Here is a 19766-nt window from a genome sequence, read left to right as displayed (position 1 = left end):
GTTAAAGAAGGAAATGACCCATTGTTGAGTTTGGGTGGGTGTAAGGAGGAGGAAGCTGGAGTGGAGTGGGCGAGGAAAGGGGCGCACACCTGTCACATGTTGGCAACGTTTGGTGCCCATCCTAATCGGTGGTCTGTTTCCACATCCCCCAACGCCCACTACCCCGCATGTTTTTCAACTGAACATGGAAACACATTGACTTTTTTGTTACTGAACATTTTCTTTCTGCGCGAGTAAGGTGTTTTGAAATAGAATATAAGACTGTGGGGATCCCTCACTTTTTCTTCTGTGTTTGCCACCCACACTGTAAGACAATGTCTGAGTTAACTCAATTCTTTGGGTTTTCTTTTCATTGATGAGTTTTGCTTGAAAATTAAGATAATGTTTTTTTAGCGTTTTTGGCACTTTATTTGTAGGGATAGAAGGAATAGTGGAGGAGAAATCGAAGGCAGAATGAGGACGTGTTACATGTACATTTAGATTTATGCATTTAGTGACTTAGAATAGAGGGAACAACATTCATAGCAGCCTATTCAATGTCAGGTGGGTAAGTGCTTTGGTTTAAAGTCCATGTAAAGGCAATTTAAAAAAACATTTCTAAACACATTATAAATGTTAGAAATGTATTGCTAAAACATTACAAAGACTGTGAACTGTGAAGTACTGAATTGCGGAGTTAGACCGTTAAACAGTTTTTCACCATTGCTATTTTCCGGATTTTTTGGGCGAGTCTAAAACGGGGCTCGATGACGCACTGGAGCCCCTGAGCTCCTGGACACGCCCCTACTTGATGACGCACTAGAGCCACTGATGCTGCCCGCTCCACTAACAATATAAATAGAGCACATTCGCATCAGTTTGCTGCTCAATCACGAGTTACGGTCAGTACTATTATAGTTACTAAAGCGTATAGTTTGCTAGTTATGTCTTCGTCACGGAAATGCATACTACCTGGATGCGATCATGTACAAAACAGATCGGTGTCCTTATTTAAATTTCCTAAAAACGATCACATCAAGAAGAGGTGGATTAATTTTGTGAAGAGCCACCTTGATGGAGAGCTGAGGATCACCACCAAAATCCGCCTCTGTAGTGATTATTTTACACCGGATAGTTTAATAAACTTTCGTCGGAGAAAACTGGGATACACTGATAATCCGCTGTTACTGGTGAATGGGGCCGAACCGACTATCTCCCGCCTCGGCCTTCATCCTCCCGTCGCGCCGACAACTGGTGCCATTATTGGCATTGCAATGAGTGTAAGTTTGTGTGCTCATGTTATAACGTTAATTAACCTAATAAGCTGCTAGGAACATCCATTCCGGCTGTAGCGGGTGACAGTTGAGTGTGGCAACGGCAGCTTTACCGTGAGTGGACGTGGTTACAGCGCAGCTGGCGGACACGCCCCCAGCGTTTGAGAGCAGAGACTTTTGCTCATTTTTTCAAGATTTTAATAGCTTATTTTATGTACTTGCCAGCTTTTTTTATCATTTCAAATTTGGCTGGGTGGCTAATAACAAATTTTTTTGTGATATGACAAACTCAGAACACATACTTAATTTTGACTTTACAGGGACTTTAAAAATGAAAATTGTGCCATTAATGCGAAGAAATGTTGAATAATCGGGGATTTTTTGCGCACAACAAAGTATTTTGGTCGCTTCAAAATCAAGATTGAACCACTATATTCACACGGATTATTTTAATGATATCTTTACTATTTTTCTGGGCCTTGAAAGTGGTGATTACATTGCAGTCTCTCTGGGGTCAGAAAGCACTAGGATTTCATCAAATATATATTAATTTGTGTTCCGAAGATGAACAAAGGTCTTACGGGTTTTGAGCGCCATGAGGGTGAGTAATTAATTACAGAATTTAAATTTTTGGGTGAACTATCCCTTTAAGGTTGCCAGCAAGATTCAAAATATGATGGCTCGCATGAGCACTACTACTCAATTTTGATGCATACTTGCACAAAGCACAAGTTCATAGCTCGAACATGTAATATGTTAATGAAATGCTGTGTTTGCAAATTTATCATAGCATGTAAAAGAGTCATGTTTTTGCACATTTTTTGTTGAGTAATTTCAGAAACATGATCATTGTGTCAGCGCATGAGAAAAACACGTTCTCTTTGAATACTTCTGTAAAACTGACCGCTTACTTGCGTTCACGTTCCCTCCATGTTTTTTCCTCATGCTTGGTTATGTAGAAAATATAGTAACTTGATTTTACAATTGAAGTGTTTATATTGTAGTTGTTTATATCAGACATGGTAGTAGTCTCAGAAACAGCCTTTAGGTGCAACATTGCACCAAAATAAAAATAAAGAAGGTTCTCATTGCAATGTGACATCTTTCACTGATCTTTACTGTTGCCACATTTTCTTGATGTGGCACAATTACAATTACTCTTATGCAACATCATGTCTGACTTCTATCCTTTCATAAGAGAATTTTCTTTTCTTTTTTTCTCATGAAGCATGAGAGTGGATGAATTAGCAGGCTTTAGATATGAAAACAGCCTGGGAAAATGAAGATCACTCCGTTCACACAAGAGTGGCTGTTTATGATAGGAGAATGCCAGAAAACACCACACAGCTAAATAAGGCAAGTGAAACAAACCCTTCTGAGGGATCACAGATGACTTGCGTTTGCTAGATGCTGCATTACACTTTTATCTGAAGAGATGAGAAATGATAGGATATACAGCAACTGGAAAGAATTCAACGTCACTCCTAGAATCAAGTTGATATAAATGTGTCAGATCATATATATCATTGTAATTTAGAAATCATTCATCTTTCAAGTTCATTGTTTAATTTCATCTGTAGTGATTTTGCCTTATATTACAATAGATACTGTATACTTGTGGGGCTATCAGTGGACCCCTTCTGCCTTATGTCATTTTTACATGGACTCAAACACATGCAGTAAAAAATATTTTACAAGAGCTTTGAATGTGGCTCATCAAATGATCATTTAGAGGAGGCGCCTTATCTTTTGATTTAAGTTCCAAATAAAAAGAGAGGATAATTAAATGTTATAAAGTACTTTTGTATTTAAAAATATTTGAAGTATTCTGAAGTATTTTAAAATATTAACCATTTTTGTTGCATTTCAGCAAAATTACCACGACTATAAAATACGTTATAAACATACGGTAATATAAGATCTTGTTCATACCCATATCTGTAGTTTTCAAGCCCCTCCTGAAAAAGAGCAATCTGGATAGCAACATATTGAGCAATTACAGACCAATCTCAAATCTTCCTTTCATAGGCAAGATCATTGAACAAGTTGTCTTCAATCGGCTGAACAACTTCCTAATCTCAAATGGATACTTTGACAATTTTCAATCTGGTTTCAGACCACATCACAGCACAGAGACAGTGCTCATAAAGATAATAAATGATATAATTAAAGTAGTGATAGAGGCAAAACATCAATTCTGGTACTACTCGACCTCAGTGCTGGATTTGACACTGTTGATCATAACATACTTCTTGACAGGCTGGAAAACTGGGCTTCTGGGATAATCCTAAAATGGTTCAGGTCATACTTAGAAGGAATAAGTTATTATGTGTTTATAGGAGGCCATAAGTCTGAGTGGACACCCATGACATGCGGAGTCCCTCAAGGCTCAATTCTTGCGCCACTCCTGTTCAACCTGTACATGCTCCCACTGAGCCAAATAATGAGAAAGAACCAAATCGCTTACCACAGCTATGCAGACGACACACAGATCTACTTCGCGCTATCGCCTAACGATTACAGCCCCATTGACTCCCTTTGCCAATGCATTGATGAAGTCAACTGTTGGATGTGCCAAAACTTTCTTCAGTTAAACAAAGACAAAACTGAAGTCATTGCGTTTGGAAACAAAGATGAAGTTCTCAAGGTGAACGCATACCTTGTCGCTTGGGGTCAAACAACTAAAAATCAAGTCAGAAATCTCTGTGTGATTCTGGAGTTTCAGTAATATGTCAAAGCAATAACGAAATCAGCATATTATCATCTCAAAATATTGCAAGAATTAGATGATTTGTTTCCAGACTAGACTTAGAAAAAACTTGTTCATGCTTTCATCACCAGCAGGGTGGATTATTGCAATGGACTCCTCACTGGCCTTCCCAAAAAGACCATAAGACAGTTGCAGCAATACAGAACACTGAACCAGAAAATATGAACATATCACACCAGTCCTCAGATCTTTACATTGGCTCCCAGTTACATTTAGGATTGATTTTAAAGTATTATTACTGTTATATAAATCACTCAATGGCTATATACCTAACAGATCACTCAGACCATTAGGATCAGAAATACCATGGGTTCACTCTAAGCACGGCGAGTCCGCTTTTAGTTACTATGCCAGCTGCAGCTGGAACCACCTTCCAGAAGAGGTCAGATGTGCTCCTACAGTATCACATTCAAATCCAGACTCAAAACACATGTGTTTAGCTGTGCATTTACTTACTGAGTACTGTGCCACTGTTCGTCCGACTGATTACACTGTATTTTATTTTGCATCCTCCTTTTTATTATAAACTGAACTCAAATGGCACTGAGAATTGGGTAAGAGAGATGAAACCATGCTGATGGCCTGGGTCTGTGGTGGAGTAGTGAGTTTGACATGATTAAACTCGAGGTTCTGTGGGGTTCGGACTGGATTGATTTCAGCTTCCGAACAAATGAGTTTTTGGGGTGCGGACTGATGAGGCAGTGAACACGAGGTTACCCTGTGAGTCAGTCCTAGAGGTCCTCCTGTCCAATTTTAGGGGAAAATCGGGTCCATCGGAGACGTCCAATTGATTTCCTTGGTGCGCCAAAAGAACACCACAGACACAGTTTGATCACCATGGGAAATTCTTACAGTAAAACTGGGAGTTGTGGAAAATATGATACACCGGTGTTTTGTCACATTAGAAGTTTATCTATGTATCATCTTTTTTTCTTTTAATTCATTTTATACCCGTATCATATATCTCTTTTAATTTCTTTTATAACTTTTAATTTTCCTTGCTTTTATTTTGTGATAATTTTAATTCCTTTCTGTAAAGCACTGTATGAAATGTGCTATATAAATAAACTTGCATTGCCTTGCCTAATGTACGATATTAAATTAAGTACAATACTGTACCACTAAAACAGAACAGGGCCCCCCAATTTTCCACCCAACCTGAGCTAAAAAGAGACATGAGTTCTATCTAATTAGTTACGATAGAGCTGTTTTTAGAAAGTAATATGCAGTCATTAGGCGAACAGAGAGTAGGTGGGTATTGCCACTCGACACAGTTGGGTTGGACTAGCAGTGACTGCAGGGGCCCCTGTGGTCCTATTCAGCGGTCGAGTCCTCAGGGTGCCACATCACATAGACAGAATCAGAAGGTGAATTAGGGAACGCAGAACCACTAGCTTACGTTTGTGTAGACCAGAGGCTTCACTTTGATGTGGAAGCCATGGGGCCTGTGATCTGAATCCCAGCGTACCTCACTCTTCATAAACCCCCCGCTGGCCCTGAAGAGTACTGGGAAAAAAGAGGAAATGTTTTGTCCTGGATAAGCAGTTTGAAATGGATAGAGCGTATTCACTTGTGTTTTGTCGCAAAGGAACAGGTTTTCATCAACATTTGGAAAGCATCTAAGCTGGGAGGAACTAGCCGCCCAATTGTCAATTTTGAACAAATTCAAAAAGTAGATCTGTAAATCAATAAAGGCAGCACTTTTACTGCTGCTGGCAAATGTGTTTATGAACAGCAACTAACCAGAATATCTTTGAAGTGAATAACAGATGTGCATGTGTTTGAGTAAAGAGATAGTTCCGTCGGTGACTTCTGTGGAAGACAAATGTGGATTTTTTAAATTTACAATAAAAGCTTCTTAACACATACAAGAGGTCCATATGTTTTTTGAGATATATTCCAGTTTCCAAGTCATATTATTGCTGTGTAAGGTACAGACCTGAATTATTCACACACACACACACAAAAAAACTATTTCATTGGCACATTAATGAGAGGAAGAGTGATGTCCAAATGTTGAAATAATTTTTGAAAATTTGATTCATTCTCAGTTTGAGTCTGAGCCCAGTCTGTCTTTGTTAATTCTAAAAGGAGGTACCAGTTCAAGTCTTAAAAAAAATCTCCATTTGTGTTCCACAGAAGAATTAAAGTTAAGTTAAACGGGTTTGACATGAGGGTTTGTAAATAATGACATAATTTACAGTTTTGGGTTAACTAATCCTGAGCACATTACGTTGTACAGTTATTGCAACACATTTTCTTTAAAATAACCATAGTTGTCTACATTTTATGTTTACAATACTTACATTTATCAGGTGTATTTATTATCAGTATCAGGGATTTTTATACCCTACTTTGTCTGGCTGTTTACTCTGCCATTGTTCTACCAAAAATCAATATTCTCTTTTTGGTGGCAATAGATTTAACCAGATAAGATTTAAAAAGGGAATGATGAAACCTGCTCCAGGCACTGTATATAAAATAATTTGATAGCAAATGTCTGGTAGAGAGAGAATGTGTAAATGAGAGAGAGAGGGAGAAAGATGCATGAAAGAGGGGCGCATGCATAATGCTGTTAAATATAGGAGGCACAGAGCCTGGAGACATAGCCTTGTCTCTTTTATTGCAATATCAGTTTAATGGAGAGCTTTACCTTTTTTCAGATGCATCAGATTACAAGGTCAAGGTGCAATCTTCCTCTTCGGCTCTGCATTAGAACCATTTCTCAGACCTGATGGTTTTCATTTGCTGAGCACTGGAGGATGGCCACACACTGGCATCTGGGCTTTGGTCAGGGTCAGATGCCATTTCAGCACTGACCGCCATGTCTAAAGGAACTGAGCTGGCAGAGAGTCCCATCAGCATCTTATCTGTGTCTCAACGTGGTTTGGTGGTAAAAATGTTCCTTCTCTTACTGCTAAGCTCTGCAATTTCAGCCGCTTATGGTTTCTTGATCCTGTTATACTATTGAAGACGAAACAGCCACGCTCTGTTCAGGAGGGATGAGATGCTCTTTGGGCATTGCTGTTGATCATAACCACGGTCTCATTTATAATGAATATAAAACTGTGTGGGCCTGTTCACTATCTGTGGCAGACGGCAGGTTCTTCCCTCTAGTTATGCAGGATTTGTTTTTCTAGTCTGATGATTTATTAAGTTGGTGGTGATTGAAAAGTCTGACAAACATGGCTGATTCACATTCTCGGGTCAGTTCCGCTGTGCGTGTTTAATATGCATTTAAATTAAACGAAGCCCTGTTGTGTTTCCTGTGTGTGTGTGTGTGTGTGTGTGTGTGTGTGTGTATGTGTGTGTGTGTGTGTGTGTGTGTGTGTGTGTGTGTGTGTGTGTGTGTGTGTGTGTGTGTGTGTGTGTGTGTGTGTGTGTGTGTGTGTGTGTGTGTGTGTGTGTTTGTGTGAGCGAAAAAGCCAAAAATATTCCTCGCTGCTGAAATATGCTGCTGAAAAATCAGCTTTGCCATAAGAAGAAATGACAGCTAATATAAACATTACTGTTTTTGCTGTAGTTTTTTTCAAATCGATGTTCCCTTGGTGAGCATAAGATATGTCTTTCAAAAGTGGCAATAAATCCTACTGACACCAAAGTTTTGAATGGTTGTGTATAGTAAAGAAAAAAAATATATATATATATATACATTTTTAAAGATATTTTGGTCAAACCTAAAAGCCACATAACTCCAATTTGACCCTATTTGACCCCTGCTAAAGTTTAATATCTGCTAAAATTCCTACTGAAATATTTACAGTTTAATCCACAAAAGTTGTATTACTTAACAATATGATTTGGTTTTAACTATATACAGTGTGCATAATAACAGACATACTCTTTATGAATTATGTCTTGAATAAAAAGCAGATATGTTTACTTTCAGTTGTCATTCTGCTGTCCATCATGGAAAGTTGCTGGAGGGATCCCTCTTATGATCTCATTTGTCCTGTGGTTTATGGCATTACCAGCACGACAGCCGCAGACACTTGTGTCACTGAATGATGTATGAGGAAGGAAGCTTTGCTGACTTGAAGAAGCTCCATTTGAAAATTCATGAGATCGGATGTTTATTGTGATCACAGAAGTCATAGCAAAGTTCCTTAGCGATAAGACACTTGGCGTAATAATTCTATATGCATGGATGCTTTCTTAAAAGGAGAAGTAATGTAACTCTATCTCTTCCTTCTTCAAGGTGAAGAGGGTCAGCTGTTTCTGCATTAGCTCATCTCTTGGACTCATGCTCAATCTGAGGATGTGATGACACTTGCGCACTTGACGCGGAACTTAGTCCTGAGCTGGTGATTGCCTTACAAGGCTGTAAATGTTTCCCGTCTGCAAACCTCCATTCATGCCTTCAGCTAGGAAGTCTTCTTGACACTTACTCTTTTCCCCCAAGGAACACATGTGCTCCTAAATTGAAAAATTTAGGAGCACATTAAAAAACTTTAGGGGCGCAATGAAAATTGATCAAATAATGTGTGGCTTTTTAGTGGCAAATCCGAGGAAAGCACTCGCACTGTCGATTCTTGCCAGGAGTTTTTGTCCATGTTTTTATATTTGAATTTGAGTTCATTAACCGACTTTCATTTCCATCCTACAATTGCAACACACTACTCCAAACCTCCTCCACCACAGGAAGTACTGCAGGGCTCTGTTAGACTGTTGGCACCCAACGCTTAGTGCCTTTCCGTGTGCATTAGGGGCCACAAAGGTGCTTTGGTTTAAACAGAGTGCCAAGATACTGTTGCGTCTGACCGACACTCCACAGGAAGGACAGAAATAGAGATGGAGGAAGAGGCGGACTCAGAGAAAAAAATTTATTTCACAGTCGTTTGTAGCTGTGAGCCGTTGGTCATCGTTTGTGCATTCGCTGCACTTTGATCGTATGATTACTGAGTTAGAATACAACAGCGATAATCACCTTGTATCTGCTCGCGTCTGCCAGTACCTGTGTATATAAGGGGCTGCTTTTTGGAGGCCATTAACAAAGACCTTAGGCAAACAGAAAGAGTCTGTTCAAACACAGGGCGGAAGCTCCCCTAATGAGGATGTTTACCAATGCGGTAGAAAAAAACGAGAGCAAACAGGGATGTGTACACGTGGCCGTCAACACCTCCCGGCCTGGTCCTGTCACCTCCGCCGCTGATGGGGCAGCCAGGGCTTTCGTTTATGCCCTCATCACATCGGCAGCAGCCAGGCATGCCCCAAGATGACATCTCATCATGAGCAGGCTTCCCGGGTTTGACATCTCCACTGGCACTAATTCCTGTGGCTCCTATTAGGATGTATTGTGAGCTCATTTTGTGCTATTGTTACAGCCCTCTTTTAGTCATATCTGTCACCTCCATTCCTCCCTCCCTCCCTCCTTTCCTCTCATCGTTGCTCTGTGCCAGGTGCTCTTATAGCCTGCACAGACAGACAGACAGAAACAGGAAAAAAAGTGAGAGAGGCAGATAAGATGGATAGATAAATACAGTGAGAGAGAGAGAGAACGAACGAGAGCAGCGGAAATGTCTTAAGAGATAGCGAGGAGTTTTCCTCCTGATAATAAGGCTGGCAGCCTTTGTTAGTGGTGCAAACAAATGTTGAGCCTGGTTTTTGTGTCATGGTTAAATATACTTATAAAAATGTAAATATACTCGCTACAAAAGGGGAATAAACCGTGACATCAGTGCAGCAAGAAAAAAAAAAAAGAAGAAAAAGTCACTTCTCCACCAGCCAATAGATCATAGAAGAATGATCATTTTTGGAATGCGATTTGTGATTTGCTCAGATTGCTTGTTGTTAGAGGATGTGCACACCTGCAGTTCTGTACCTCCCTTGTAGACGCAGATGGCATCAGGTTTGATTGCTTGGTCCAAACCCAAGTTTGATTCCACCTTTTTCTTCTCCTCATGTCTCTTCACATTGTATTGTTTGGCTATTGTTTGGTTACACACACACACACACACACACACACACACACACACACACACACACACACACACACACACACACACACACACACACACACACACACACACACACACACACACACACACACACACACACACACACACACACACACACACACACACACACACACACACACACACACACGCACACACACACTACTGTTCAAAAGTTTGGGGTTGGTAATATTGTTTAAAGGTGCTCTAAGCGATGTCGGGTGACTTAGGGTGACCAGGGTAACTAAACCCCTGGTCAAAGCCTGACTCAACAGGGGGTTGGCAGGGGGGGGGGTTGGGGTGGGGGGGCAGCTGCTGTCAAACTAGCTAAAATGGAGTGACGCAAGTAGCTTTGCAAGAGAGCGGTCATTTGAAGTCGAGAACTTTTCTCCCCCACCTTCACCTGAAGTGGAGGAGGGTGAATTGTCTGTGGACACCAGCTCAATCTGCGGTCTTGACTCCCACATCGCGATCGGCATCCGATTATTCTTATATTCAGTCATTTTGAGGTAATTTTTTCCAGGATTATTATTACTACTTTATTCATTAAATTTTGCTGCTATGTGAAAAAAATAATCAGCAAATCGCGTCGCCGCGTTTGTCGACACCAGAGGATTAACTTTAGCCTAATAAGAAGGAACATAAATTGTGATTAAAAATATATGCTCACTCACATCATGACGCCGCTGCGGTGGTGGAGTTCATGCAGGAAGAGGTATGAAGAGCAGCGTTTGGCAGCGCGAGCTGTGTGGAGAAGCCCATTTCCACCTCCATTGCGTTAGAGAAGCAATCCCACGTAAAATGCAGGTTGCACACTGGAGCGATAGTTGAGATTAACTACCTAGGCTACACGAAATAATCTAAATAACTATATAAATGCTATGCTAACTATATGCTAATATATATCTATCCGTTTTCAATACTCGTAATTCCAACTCCTGACTCGCTACAGTAGTTTTGACGGAACCAGATGCTTTTATACCAGGGGCTGCCAAGGGCGTGGTTTTTACACCATATATTTGAAAAGTAAAACACTTAATACCCAAATGTCAAAAAATGTACTCGAATCAATGAACAGCATTTATGAAGCTCCATTCTTACAGATAAGTAACTAAAAAAAGTTGTTTTAGTGTTTAGTTACTCTTTAAAGTATTTTCAAACAAAAACGAAGGCTAGCTAGACCCTCCCTCCTCCTCATCCGCGCACTAACCCCCCACACCCAAACCCTTCTTATCGGTTATTGGCTGGAACAGTTTGTTTGTGTTGCCATTTGTGGAGCCTGGGGTGTAATATTTACAAATATTATAACTTTTTTTTATTTTAATATATTTTTAAATGAATTATTAGAATGAATAGAAATCATTAGAAATAATTTTAATACGTTGATTGGTGCTCAAGTTTATTATAAAAATTTATTGTTAACATTTCCTCTTAACATTTTATAGGCAAACGAGTTAAAACAATTTGAGGATTATTTCATGAATAGAAAGATCATTACATACAGCATTTATTTAAAATAGTAATCTTTTTTGTCATATTATACTTTACTATCTTTTCTGAATATATATATATATATATATATATTTATACACTGAACAAAATTATAAACGCAATACTTTTGTTTTTGCCCCCATTTTTCATGAGCTGAACTCAGAGACTTTTTCTATGTATGTATTTCTATTTCTCTCAAATCTTGTTCACAAATCTGTCTAAATATGTGTTCACAAGTGCACACTTACAAATAAGTCAGATAGAATAAATGGTATGCATATTTGGCGTGCTGTCCGAGGAGAGGGCTCTGGGCTCGGTATTCGGCCCGAACCAAAGAATTTCTGCACAAACTGTCAGAAACCATCTCAGGGAAGCTCATCTGCATGCTCGTTGTCCTCATCGGGGTCTCGATCTGACTGCAGATCGTTGTTGTAACCGACTTGAGTGGGCAAATGCTCACATTTGATGGCATCTGGCACTTTGGAGAGGTGTTCTCTTCATGGATGAATCCCGGTTGTCACTGTACAGGGCAGATAGCAGACAGCGTGTATGGCGTCGTGTGGGTGAGCGGTTTGCTGATGTCAAAGTTGTGTATCGAGTGGCCCATGGTGGCGGTGGGGTTAGGGTATGGGCAGACGTATGTTATTGACTCAGGTGCATGTTACCCTGTACCCCACACCATCTCGGCAAAAGAAAAGTGCTCACTAACAAAGATTTAGAGAGATTTGTGAACAATATTTGAGAGAAATGGGCCTTTTGTGTAAATAGAGAAAGTCTTAGATCTTTGAGTTTAGCTCATGAAAAATGGGGGCAAAAACAAAAGTGTTGCATTTATATTTTTGTTTAGTGTATTTTATTGATTTCATTTTTTAAAGCACTAGAAATGTAAAGCATTGTGCAATTTACTTTTATACAATAGTAAATTCTGGTCCTCGAATTCAAACGTTTTGTTTCATAACTCAAATCAATGGACTTTTACAAAAAACACAGTGCTTTGTGTTGCATCTGCATATTTTAATTTTAAATGCCCGAGAAAGCTGCTCAGCATGTCTTTCTCTATCCCTGTATACCTGTCAAGTCACGGTTAGTTTTATCTGATGCTCTGTGCCTTAGCATGCGCTGGTAATTCACAATAGGCTGTGTTGCACTGCTTTCTCACTCTCTTTTCAACTGTAGTTCTCTTGCCCGTGAAACACGGAATAATGTAATTCAAACAGTTTGGCATAGGGCGGCCCCCTCGCTGGGCCAGCCCGGACCCAAGCAGTGCCTGCAGGATGATCATGCACTGCTGTCAGCCACAATAAAACCACAGCTTTACTTATTGAGTAGGGAACTGCGCGCTGCATGGGGATCTGGAGATCATGAATGAGAAGAGATATACACACTCATGTTTCAGCTGAGGATGGAAATCAAAAGGAATTTTGAATCCGATTCTTCTAAGCGATTCCGGATTCTTAACAGTTCCATTAATGATTTTTGGAGAAGAAATATTTGGAAATTGGCATGCAATTTTTATTGTATTGATTGCACTCAGCAGTCTGTTGCCAAATTATTTCAGACTTCAATGGACCAGATATGTAACAAAACTTGATTAACTAAAAAGAACTGGCTAAGAGCCATTCATTCGGGAAACAGACTACACAGGGCGAGCTATAGGTAATTCACTAATATGACCATCTCATGATAGATATCTGTTTGGGAATCAGACTACATCGGTCTAGCTATGTGCGTTTGATTGACTAAAACAAACTGGCTCATAAGCGACCACACAGTATGTTTGATTAGGATTTATTAGATTCAGTGTACAGTAGTGCAGTAAACACAATCAGTGTTTTAGTTATTTCTGTTATTAACTGTGGACTGTCTGGTAAACTGTTCTCAGCCGTAGTTTTAGCACACATTTTCTTGCTCACATTCCTCACAAACACACACAGAGGGTTTCAAACAGGAGTGCATGGGTGGATGCTGCTGGGGGTCTTGTGATTAAACCAAAAAACACCATCTGAGACACACTCACACCTACGTACAAGTAAATGCAAACACACATTCACACGTTCACAAACACCTTCTTGTTTACGCAGGGGGCCAATAGCTCACGCAGCTTTGCCAACAGCCTGAAGATCGAGAGAAATCGATGGTATCATTCGATTGCATCAGCAATGATTTGTCGCATTCATGACCTACGGCTTTGAATTCTCCTGGAAGTTTATTTCAAAAGGGGCTGTCCCTCATTTTGTCTGTACACTATTCATTTACACCGCCTGCTCTGGGGGAAAGAACCTAATTATTTCCTTATAAACAGGAGGGGGATGAACTCTGTCATTTCCTTTTGCCAAATGCAGATAAGTATTTATGTTTGAGTGTAGGATTTCAGCTCTCCAAATGCATGAAATACGCTTTAGTTAGTCTGCAGCGAGTCTGGCTGGAGAAGGAAACACAGTTGTGCGTAGGAGTGATGAGACAGTGGAAGCCCTGGCACAGAGACCCTTTCTTATACTCTCTTCTTCCTTTATTTCCCTATTTCCTCCTTCTCTTCCTCTGTGAGTGGGCTCACAGGGAACCAGGCTCAGTGTTATGGATTTGAGCTTCTTTGTGCCTGCCCCCTCTTTCTCTCTATCTTTCAACGAGTTTCTCTTTCTGGGCTGGACGGTGTCCCGAAGGAATTTGGCTACACAGATGTGGAGTGTCTGTTAAAGACGAGGGTTGCGCTCGTTTCAAACCCCCCTGCGAAAACACATCATTTCCCTATACATGGCAATTAGACACGTTACACATTACAGACCTTCTATCAGACACTGAATGTGTGACATTATGTTGTGTGCTTTAGATTTGTTGCCGCATTGTCTTTTGCCAGAATTAGGGCTGGAACTAATGATTAATTTGCTAACTGATAATCCAATGATTACCCAGTATTTCTATTTAAATATATACAAATGCATAAAACATCTAGGTTTTATGTGTATATTTTATTTTCAATATTTTATTTCATACTTTAAGTAGTAAGGTCTGTAAGATTTACGTTTTAAATTTTTTTTATTTTACTTTTATTCAGGATGTATTAGGTTGATCAAAAGTGATAGTTTACATTGTTACCAAAAAAATCTATTTCAGATGAATACTCTTTTTAAATTAGTTAATACAGTGAAAATTCAGTTTAGAGGTCATTCCACAAAAATATTAGATTGCAAAATGCTGCAATTGACCAACCAGAGTCAAATATTCCAAGTGTTTCCAATCTTTACAGTCTAGCTGTTGGCATTTACTGTCCATGTTTTTTCATTTTCCCTTTTGCAGTGGAGCAATGGAGAATGTTACTTTTAACTTAGCATGTTTATAATCATTTCAGCCCTATGTCTGTTCCTAATGTTCTGCTTTCTTTTTCTTTCAGGATGCCTTTGTGGAGTTGTACGGTCAGCAGAGAGACTCTATTTTCCATCCATTGTCGTATCTAACGAAAGTGCTTGGATTGGCGGCGCTGGGCCTGGCAGGAGTGACCATCGCCTTTTTCGCTCAGAAGTGACAGCCCTATGCGGGTCTCTCCGCCAATCCATCTCACTTTCTCTGCCTGTCTCTCCTCTTCAGCTTATCAAAGCATCTCTCGGCGCCACACTGCCCCGCTAAGTCCGGCACCAATGCCCTTCAAAGGCCGCCGCTGATCCGATGCTCCTCCAGCCACGGGAGCTACGGCGCTCACGCTCTTTCACCCTCTCTGGAGTGAAGAAAACACAAAGAAAAAGAATACAGAATGAGGACTTGCAGGAACCCTCCCACACTTTAACTATGATGCTCGTCACTGCCATGTACAGTTGCGCTCACACAGAGATTGACACACAAAACACGTGCACACACAAACACATGCTAAAATACTTCATATGGACGTTTTATCTTTAAAGTTTGTTTCTTATGTATGAAACAAGTACAAAGAGATTTTTAAACTTAAGATTGTGCTTTTTTGACATTCTGATATCAGGTTTTTGGCATTTTGTAGCATGAATCAAAAAAAGAGAGAGGAAAATAAGAAAGTTTGCCGGCGTGAATGTAAATAACTTCTCCAATTTTTGCATGTGTGGAGAAAGATACTCTTTAAGCTACTTTATTGCATGATGGCATTTTGAACTCAGCCACCCACCTCTACTTTGTTGATTCGGGGGTGTTTTTTATGTTTTTGTTTATTTCTGTCTCTCACTCCATTGGATGGACCTCTTGAGATCTCCCGTCAAACCAACAGATGTTGAGTATTCCTCATTAAAAAGATCCTCTTTGATTTGCTCCGTGTCTTACTGTTTGGTGAGCACAAAGAACATGCCAACAACCAAACCGAAGCGGATATCATGATGTAATCTCACCAGCACGGGTCGCGGAGTTGTCTGACCCAAATCGCCCCTTCTTGAATGTAAAGGGAAGTTTTACTTCTGTTGAGTTTCCCTTAATTATTTTTTTGTTTTGGTTTGATTGGTGCAAAATGCGCTAAAAGAGCAATTCTGATGGTAAATTCCATTTTCGAGGGTATTGTGTATGTGTAAATTCTGTGTACATGTAGTGTAAGTGTGTACGTCTGTAAATAGATTGTGTTGAGAGAGCTGGTCTTGGCTGTGTTCTGGTGGAGAACGCGGGCGACCCGCCAGTTGTGTCCAGCCCAACCAGGTGTGTATGTGCATCTGCAGATGAAACGGACAGGTGGCAGCTGGGAACAGAAGTTCATTCAGGCTGGCATGATAGGCATGCAGGCCAGCGGGGCTTTGAAAAGACTATGAACACAACGGACTATGTAATTCACAGCCCAGGTGTATCACTTTTCCCTCCTCGCCGCCCCTCCAATGTTATCTTTCTTGCATGGTAGATTACAGGCACCTTGTGAGCTGTAGATTTTTGGATGCCCCATCAACCAAAGAAATCCGATCCGTCTTCTATAACTTCCGCCCCAGAGAGAATCGCATCTAGTGATATACAACAAGTCCCCAGTATGTTCCACTGGGAGGCTTGATTTCTCATTCACAGGAAGATACTGAGACACCAGCTTTTCCTAATGTCTTTTCCCCCTCAGATGTCCATTAAAGTCACTGGTGTAGATTTAGCGCTCTCTGTCTCTGTGTCAGAGAGAGAATTATTTACATATACAGCACAAGGTTGAGCAAAAATTCAGGATGGACATCCTTTCAATTCAAAAGTTGAATTTGAATTTGAATTGAGTTAGTCTAAATTTTACTTAGAATAACAGGAAGATGAATTTACTAAATTTTATTTAAAATTCATTTATTTCTTAATTTATTCTATTCAAATTCAGAAATTAAATTTAAAAGCTTTCTCAATTCAATTCCAAATGGAGCACAACTCTGATACTGTGTCTACAGACTTCAGTCAGAGTGAAAAGTTAATGTGGCTTGAACGAAAAAGAGGCTGTGATGGATGAACGTTATGAATGGTTATAGTATATCTAATTTAAGTTTCTGGAGGTTTTTTTTTTTTGTTTACTGGAAATTTTCAGAAAGACATTTCAGTATTTTGTTGGCTAAACAGCCCTTAGTATGCAAGAGTATAGCATAAACAAACTAGTTCTTTCCCTCACAGTCTCATTTTCATTCTAGTCAATACTCTAACTTAGAATACATGTCAGGGTCGACTTTATCTAGTCTATCAACACAGCTCTCTCAAGTGTGTAATGGTACAGATTAAACATTTGCTATCTAATAGTGTACTATATTGATGCACCCTTTATCGGGTGGTGCAGGACTATATCAGAATATGTTAAAGTGAGATTTTAGGACTCACAGTGTAAGATCATTTTACTTTAGCTGCTAAAGATCTAGCAATGTAAGACAACAGGCTGTGGAGTTGAGCTTCTCCCTGTTTCTGCACCATATGAAGCTGCTCGTGGATGAACCAGCGTATAACTGCCACTGCTGGAGCGGAACTAGTCCATCCACTCCTCAAGTCTCACTTACCCTCTGGTTAGGAGAAGCTGAGAAGTCTATTACAATCAGACTCTAGATGCACCTATTCGAGTCTAAGAAGAGGCCTTGAGTGTTTTATTAAATAGCATCAATTTCTATTCACAAGCGGTTTTCAAACACAGTTTGTGTCAAATTCCTCTGCACCTTTTATAAAGCAATGCCTCAAGTGTAATCAGGAGCAATGAAAAAAAAAAAAAAAAGCACTAAAATTTTACCTTGAGTGCTGTTTTTATAACACCATATCATGTGTGAGACACTGCAAAAGGCATTAGACGCAACCACAACCATCTAATGCACAATGGAAAAGCAGAAATGCAATGGAATGCAAAAGCTTGTTTTATGTGAACGGCCCCTAAAACTGTGTCCTAACCATTATGAAGCAAAATCCCACTCCATATAGCTGCATATTAAAGCTGAAGTGTGTAATTTTGGCATCACTAGACTGAATTTGACTGTTTTTAAACAGGTTTCCCAAACACTCCGCCCGGAGACAAAATCGACAGCCCCGCCCCAAAACGCACCCCATTGGCTGAACCAGTGTTGCTGTTGTTGGGCAGGTTTGGATGTTCAAACAAACAGATCAATATTTTGAAAACACCACAGAGCTGCAGTGTTTAATTTTTTAGGGCACTCAATATATAACAGTCGTACTAACAAGTTTTAGCATAAAAATGAGATTTCAGGTTTAAACATGAAATATGTTCTGATTGGCTGTTATCATGTCTCATCACACAAAATTGTCCCTTTCTCTGTTAAGAGACAAATAAAATGATGCTCGGAGACTACATTTGGTTAGGACACTGTGTGAGAGTGGACATTGAAAGAAGGTGTAACTTGGTTCATGTCCAGGGTGAATATTATAGCCTATTTTATTTAAAATATTCTGTATCTCTTTTTTTTATTGCAAGTTATCTTTTAACTCTTTACAGAAAGAAAATCATAATTCTGAATGTTAAAATAGGATTAGCTCTGATCAGCTAAAGCACTCGCTCACAAAGTTTATACTTCTGCAAAAAAAATCTCCATCTGTCAGTTCATTCCTCATTCTTTCATTCTTTCATTCTCGTCATACAGATGGAAAGAGGATGGGCTTTGTTTTAGCTCACGTCCTGTCTGATAAATATGGAAGTGAGATTTAAACTGCAGCGAAAGGGGTTTTCCCTCCTTCCATCTGGATGGTGGAGTTCCGGTGATCAGTTAAGAGTAAAATTTCAATTACAGTGTCATGGTTGCACTGGTTTGGTGTTTAACTATGTTATTTACATTTTGCATGAGTGCATTCTTTCATCTCCAGCTATACAGCTTAATTTTACTCGAGTTTTGGTGCGATTTTCAATTTGTGTTCAATATAAATGACTAATTTCGTGTGTCTATTCTGAAATAACCCCCCACACCCCATCAGATCAAATGGAAAAGATTATAAAAATGTTCTTTTTTTCCCTTCGGCAGCTACTATAATGCATTTGTTTTACAATACCACTTTCCTTTGAGGAAAAAAGAAATTGATTTTCTACTCCGATTTCTTTGCTTTCTTTCTTTTTTAATGACTTTGCTGTCATACCTTCCCTCGTATATCACATATCCATTAAAATGTAGCAAAATATCTGGAGAGTTTTAATATAGAGACAGGAGGTTATATTTGATTTCCAAATTCTAATTTTTCCACCATTATCCTGTTTGTCTTCTTGTCTTGTATGCCTTCAGCATGTAGCATTCAAAAGCAATTTTTCATGTTTTTCTTTCTTTCTTTTTTGTTTGTTTAATTTATCCTCTTAGCACTTGTGAGTTTTAAATATGTCAATATCATTTTGTGTACGTATCCATGTCATAAGCTAACAGTTATGTGTCCTAATTAAATAAACCTTGCCTTATCATCTGAGAAGAGCTGTCACGGTTTGCATCACTGAGTCAGAAACTTCAATATGCCGCTTTGGATCCTGTCATGTTTTGCTGTACTCTAAATTGAAACCAGCTAGGGAATCGTTTTAACAGGCCAGCTGTATATCAGGAGTGTTTAAAGCAAGAACAGGAGAAGGTTGGCAACTGTGTCTCACGGGAGATGAGGATTTAACCAATCAAAATGGGCCATGTGTACATCCTTCTGTTTAACCTGGGGGTCTTTCTTGAGACATTGTAGTTTTACCGTTTACAGCAGTAATTTGCAGATTGCACCATCTCTCACAAAAACATACCATGATGGTATCGGGTGGTAGTTGGACAAATGGAATTTGGAAAATTGTTTAAATTTTCTGCATTGATTTTGGGAAAAGATATGTGTACTTGTGCATTTTTACATGGTAAAATATGTTAAACAGTGCTCATAGTCTTTTTGATAGCTGAAAAAACA

At 39.5% G+C, this 19766-nt stretch overlaps 1 protein-coding gene across 1 annotated transcript in view; it reads left to right on the top strand.

Annotated features, from left to right (window-relative positions):
* bcl2a (BCL2 apoptosis regulator a) overlaps positions 1 to 19298 on the top strand; it is a 57491-nt gene extending 38193 nt beyond the window's left edge. The window contains exon 2 of the mRNA XM_077245029.1: positions 14857 to 19298. Coding sequence (XP_077101144.1) covers positions 14857 to 14988 — 132 coding nt within the window. The 3' untranslated portion in view covers positions 14989 to 19298. The remainder of the gene's footprint in view (positions 1 to 14856) is intronic.
* Positions 19299 to 19766: the final 468 nt, after the last annotated feature.

The sequence above is a fragment of the Siphateles boraxobius genome, unplaced genomic scaffold (assembly GCF_051911475.1).
Source record: "Siphateles boraxobius isolate OS27281-9 unplaced genomic scaffold, OSU_SipBor_1 26, whole genome shotgun sequence".
NCBI classification, from domain to species: domain Eukaryota; kingdom Metazoa; phylum Chordata; class Actinopteri; order Cypriniformes; family Leuciscidae; genus Siphateles; species Siphateles boraxobius.
Note: the sequence above shows the minus strand (reverse complement) of the source record. Positions and strands in the feature narration are given on the sequence as shown.